Raw genomic sequence first — 6,178 nt, forward strand, 5'->3', positions numbered from 1 at the left:
AGCCCCGCTTTAAAACCTGAGTTCTACTGAGGAGCACTCTGTCAATTCAGCAAGCCAGTCAACTGAAGTTAAAACAATTTATTTAATTTAAAAACAAAGAATAAACTGTTTAAAAGTCTTTACAAAATCGGAGCAGTCGGACGGCAGTGGGCTCTCTCCCTTGGGTCCGGAGGGGATTGGTGGAGGCTGGATTGGGGAACTGAGTTATAAAAGGCAGCGTTCAGCAGGAAGATAGCACCTCCTGGCTGGCAGGCTGAACTTCTGCCCTTATATACCCCTTCAGGCCCCAGTAGCGGATCCAATCCAAATCCAACTTTATTTGTTAAGCACTTTAAAAACAAACCAAAGTTGGGGGACCAAAGTGGCTGTACAGGAGGAATAAATAAAGACCATCCATGAATGTAAACAGACTTGATTGGTGATGAAGACCACTGTGAGGAATCATGAACAGATGGTGATAACACTGGAAAGTTCCCGTTTGGCAGATAACCATGGGCACGAAGTCGACGGCGACGAGTCGATGGGTCCGGCTGAGTTGGATCGACGATCGATTAATTTGATCATTAAGAACTTTCATCGACGACGTTAATTTCACTTGATAAAAACTAATGCACGTTCTGTGCGTAGTGGCTGAGTCTCGAGGAATGTAATGAATTTCTCTATTTGTGGCAGCAATTAAACATTTTACCACACGGGGCAATATTTGAAAAAAAACAAAAACAAAAAAAAAAACACCACAGGCTAACCAGTTACCTGCCGAGTTTCCATGTATTTCAAAAGTAATCATGAAGAGGACGAGGTCACAGCGAAGTGTCGGTTTTGGGATCATTTTGATTTAAACAACGACTTAGTTCACTGGCCAACACTGTGAAGCTGTGATAAGTACAACACGCCAACTCAAATGATGTACCACTTGAACAAGCCATCCGACCCCTGGTTAGTTGGCGGGTGCATCCTGCTCTCAGTCGACGTCAGTGTTGGGCAGTGAACTAAGTCGTTGTTTAAATCAAAATGATCCCACACCACACTTCGCTGTGACCTCGTTTCCTCTTCATGATTACTTTTGGAAATACATGGAAACTCGCAGGTAACTGGATAGGGGCCTGCTGTGTTTTTTTTTTTTGTTTGTTTTTTTCATATTGGCCCCCGTGCTGCGTTAAAATGTTTAATTGCTGACCAATAGAGAAATTCATTACATTCCTCAAGACTCACACTACGCAACAGAACCTTGCATTAGTTTTATCAATGAAAATTAACGTCGTCGATGAAATTCTTACATGATCAATTAAGTCGCATTCGCTCGATCAATCAGCCCGGAATCCGAGCTCGTCGCCGTCGGGACTTCGTCCATGCTTATCTGCACGGGACTTCCAGTGTTATCACCTCACTGTTCATATTCCCTCACAGTGGTCTTCATTCACCATCACTGTTTACATTCATGATTCTTATTTATTCTCCTGTACAGCACCTTTGGTCAACTGTTTTGGTTGTTTTTAAAGTGCTTAACAAATAAAAGTTGGATTGGGATTGGAAAATCCCTACTGGGCCTGAAGGTTATATCAAGGCAGAAAGTCACGCCTGCCAGCCGAGAGGGCTATCTTCCTGCTAAGCTGCCTTTATACTCGTTCCCCATCCACCATCCACCATCCCCTCGGACCAAGGAGAGGAGAAGCCACTGCGGTCCGAGACGCTCATTTTTAAAGACTTTAAAAGGTTTTATTCTTGTTTTTAAATTAATAAATTGTTTTAACTTCAGAAAAACAAGGCTTGCCTGATTGACAGAGTGGCTCCTCAGTAGAACTCAGGTTTTAAAGCGGGGCTTCACACCCCCGTCAAGAATCGACAAAGTGTATTTTTAGGACAATTATTCAAGCTTTTATGTATACTAATATTGTACTGGAAAAAATACTGGGAGGGGGGGGGGGGTATGGCTCTGGCGGTACTCAGTAAAGAAGTAAGAGGTACATCATTTCTCTATTGATAAAGCTTATAGTAGGGGCTGGATCAGGTGAGTCCTGAAGCCATCCCTTAGTTATGCTGTATAGGCCTAGACTATCAGGGGAATTTCCCAATGGTGCACTGAGCTCCGTCTCTTCCTCTCTCTCTCTTTCTGCACTCATCATGTCCCATTAATGCATGTATATAAATTCACTCTTCCCGGAGTTTTGTGTGCTTTATGTCCTGCAGGTTCTCATGGATCTGGTGGAGCCTCCGGCCATGGTCGTGCAAGACTGGCCATTGCTAATATCACTGATATTATCAGTTATTATATAAGGTTTTGGAAATTATATTGTTGTTGGCTGCGGTTGCTGTTGTCGCTGCTCGCTGTCCTGTCGTTGCTGTGTCGCCGTCGTCACCGTCTTTTTCATGATCGTCATCGATCATTACTGGTTAATGTAGTTGTTGCTTCTGTTGTTGCTGTACATCTGTTTGTCTCTCTGTCTCTCAATGTCTCTCTCTCTCTCTCTTCTCCCCCCAACTGGTCAAGGCAAGCCGAGGTTTCTGCCTGTTAAAAAGGCAGTTTTTCCTTGCCCCGTCGCCAAGGCGCTTGCTCATGGTGGTAATGTTTGGGTCCTGTAAATGTATAAGGAGTTCGGTGCTGCTCTATTTGAAAAGTGTCCTGAGATAACTTCTGTTCTGAATTGGCGCTATACAAATAAAATTGAATTGAATTGAATTGAATGTGGACAAAAAGCAGAAGTGCCGGTACCCTGGCCTATTTCAGGCACTGACTTTGTGGCAATTAACAAATTTCCCCCTGAAGATCAATAACGTATTTCTGATTCTGAATCAAATTAACATGTGTATTAAGTCTGCTTCAAAATGCACATCTGATAACATTCACAACCATACAAATATTCACCATATATTCATTATACTCAATAAGTTGGACATCCAGAGGAGAAAAGTGAAAAGCTCAGGCGAAAAGAGGGAAAGTGCCTCGGGTTAAATAGCTCATGATGTTAGAAAGCCAATTAGAAGTTTTGACGATGCAGGTTTGATCCTCACACAAATCTATGTATTTGAAGACGAATGTTGAAAGAAAAAAGTGAAAAGCTCTGAGAATTGTCTCAGATTAGATTAGCACAGAGCAATAGAAGAGTGTTGAGGAAAAGAGAGGTTGTGAGTTTGATTCCCTAATGAGGCTGAGTGACTTTTGTAGTCCAGCGGCCAAAGTAGAGAACACAGTGCTCAGAGGCTTTGAGTGTAAAGGTTTGGTCATGACCACAAAGAGTTTCTAGAGCAGTGTAAGCAGGGGCTTATGAAGCTACTAGATATTAATGATTCTAAATGAAGCAAATAGATATTAATGTTATTAATATCTATATTTTTATTGCAATTGACAATTACATTGTTTTTTTCTCTCAGATAGAGACTAGACTTAGACAAAAAGTGTGACAAGATAAAGCAGACAAAACGTCTGGCTTTGTAGGGTGGTATAGTGTCATGCATTTCCAAAATGTAAATTTACAGTAAGAAAGGCCAAAGTAGTTTCTCCAAAATCTGTTGAGGTAAGACATTGTTGGCAAAGCGATTCTAATAAGACACTCCATATTACTGCTGATGCCAACTTCTGGATCCAGATCTGCAAAAACATCTAAACAACAACAACAACAACAACATTTTCCCACTTCTCATTGCTCATTGCTCATTGCAGAGGGGGTCCTTATACAACCTATAGGCGAACAGAGAGAAATGCGGATTACATTGAGGTGTGCTATTTCACCAGCATGGACAGTGCCATGGATGCTGATGACATGATCAGATAAAGGATAAAAACAAAATGCTTGACTAAACCAGCAGGCATTGAAGATTTGACATTCAGTGATGCTGGATCACGCATACAGCCATATAGCCTACACCAGTCTCTAGTCTATTGTAGTGACATATTTTATGGATATTCAATATTATATTCAGTGAATAACAATATCAGTAGAGAACAACTGAACCCAAACAGTGAACACAATAACTGCAGTAAGTGTATAAAGAGAGATTGAGATTTGTGTCATCAGAGATTAGTTTTCCTGATATTTTTAGGGAACATTTATACAATTCTCTGTCTATATTTTGTATTTTCTAATCTAATAACAATCAAAATCAAATCGAATCAAAATTCTTAATTCTGTGCTTTCTTCTCCTGGATGCCTGTCCATTGTTCTATTAGCTCTGGTTGTTTTACTTTCATGCAGGATGAGGCTGTGAGTGAAGGCTCTGTGAATTTAGCTTGTGTCCAGGTCTGCCTGTAACTCTTTTTTTATGGTTTAAATAAGAAATATAACAATTTTAGTTTTCTTCACAAAAATGAACATGGCCTTACACAACCAAGCCTCATCCCAAAGTGTCTGTTTTTGATGCCCCAGGGTGTACTGCTGTCAGGATATAGTTAAAGTTTCAGCAAAGATGCCAACATTTAAAAAAAAATATATATATATAAATGTTACCTACAGCAGCTTTAACATTATGACCTCTAAATATAGATCTTCAATACTCAACTTTAGATTTAATTAATATCCATTCCCTGAAAAAAAATCCCATCCAAAATATATAGAATAATATCGCAATAAACTGGGAACAAGACTCATCTATCACTCCTGATGTCAACATATGGATCCAGATCTCCAAAAACATCTACTTCATGAATAAAAACGCCTTTTAGCATTTGACCTTCAGTGATGCTTAATGCCTATACAGCCACACAGCCATATAGCCTACACAATATGTACACCCATCCTCTCACCCCTCTCTCCCTCTACCCCCTCTCTCCCTCTCTTTCTGTCTAACCTGGAAAGGAAATTTTTCCTTGCCGCCGTTGCCAAGTGCTTGATTGTGGTGGGAACTGTTGCGTCTCTGTAAATAATTATATTAATAATTTTATTAAAGAGTACGGTCTAGACCTGCTCTATTTGAAATGTGTCCTAAGATAACAGTTGTTATGATTTTGAGCTATACAACTAAAATTTAATTGAATAATACAGCCATATAATCACCCAACACGAAAACAAATTAGACTATAAGTCTGCAAGCAATGTGTGTCCTGCAATTACTACAATTACCAGCAGACACTGCTCTACAACACAAGCAGCAGCAAACAACGCTATTTTTGAAAAAAGTCAGATAGTCAGCAGCTATGACAAGCCTGTCATCTTGTGGGTGCATTATTGCCACTGGCTGGACTGAAGTGTGGAGCAGCAGATTGGCAGGAAAAAATAAAAATAAATAAAGCAAACTAAATTCTCTCTATTATTCCTGTTGTTTTTAAGTTATTAATTAAACGATTATGTATTTTCCATGATTTCTTTCCAAGTTGATATTAACTCCCTGCTGCACATGTTTGACAGTTTCGGGTTTATTACAATGAGTGCATAGTCCACATGGGTGCTTTCCTATGATATGAAGTGTATGATTTAATCCTGTGTGTCTATCTCTTCCTTCGGCTCCTGCTCTGTAATCCACCGATGCATACATGGTTTTGTATATTGTAAAGATGTCTGCCAGTGTCTGGAGAACCCCTTGTGAGGGTTTATCTCTGCTTTGCAGAAAACACAGACCATCGAGACACACAAACAAACTTTCTTCAAAATATTCAACTAAACAACAAAAATACATGTGAACATGCAGATGTCAGGCAGATAGCTGTAGGCCAGGGGCTGACGCACCCTCCTGCTCCGCTGTAGGTTGCCACATTATCTTCCTCTCTCTGTATCAGTCTGAGCACACTCAGTGACTGCACCCACACTATCCTTGAACATTGTTAGTAGTCAGATTATCAGTATTGGGATTATTATCATAGTTGTACATATTGCATTGCTATTATTATCACCACATTATCACTGATCACTTTTGTTTTGGTTTTATTGTTTTTCATTATTATTGTATGTGTTTTTGTTATCTTTAATTTTATTTTTTTGACCTTATTGACCATGTTACTATCAACATTATTATCATACAAACTTGTAAATATACACCTCCAACTTCCCCAACATGAACTTCCTCCTATCTGCTCACCAACCAGTGCATTCATTAATTTATTTACATATAGGTGTGTGTCAATAAAATGTATCCCCATTCTTTTTTATATCAGGCATGAAAACAGGTCAGGGGTGAAAAAGGTGAGAAGGATATTACCCCTCTTGGGGGGTCCGTGGGCATGCTCCCCCGGAAGAAAATTTAGAATATT

The 6,178-nt window shown here is 39.8% G+C and overlaps 1 protein-coding gene across 1 annotated transcript in view; it reads right to left on the bottom strand.

Moving 5' to 3' along the window:
• Positions 1 to 3,667: 3,667 nt before the first annotated feature.
• The window catches only part of LOC118325998 (soluble lamin-associated protein of 75 kDa-like), an 11,611-nt gene continuing 9,100 nt past the window's right edge, over positions 3,668 to 6,178 (bottom strand). The window contains exon 4 of the mRNA XM_035658882.1: positions 3,668 to 3,676. Within this exon, the coding sequence (XP_035514775.1) occupies positions 3,668 to 3,676 (9 nt within the window). The remainder of the gene's footprint in view (positions 3,677 to 6,178) is intronic.

This window comes from Morone saxatilis, unplaced genomic scaffold (assembly GCF_004916995.1).
Source record: "Morone saxatilis isolate NCDOM2014 unplaced genomic scaffold, NCSU_SB_2.0 Contig16, whole genome shotgun sequence".
In the NCBI taxonomy this organism is placed as follows: Eukaryota; Metazoa; Chordata; class Actinopteri; family Moronidae; genus Morone; species Morone saxatilis.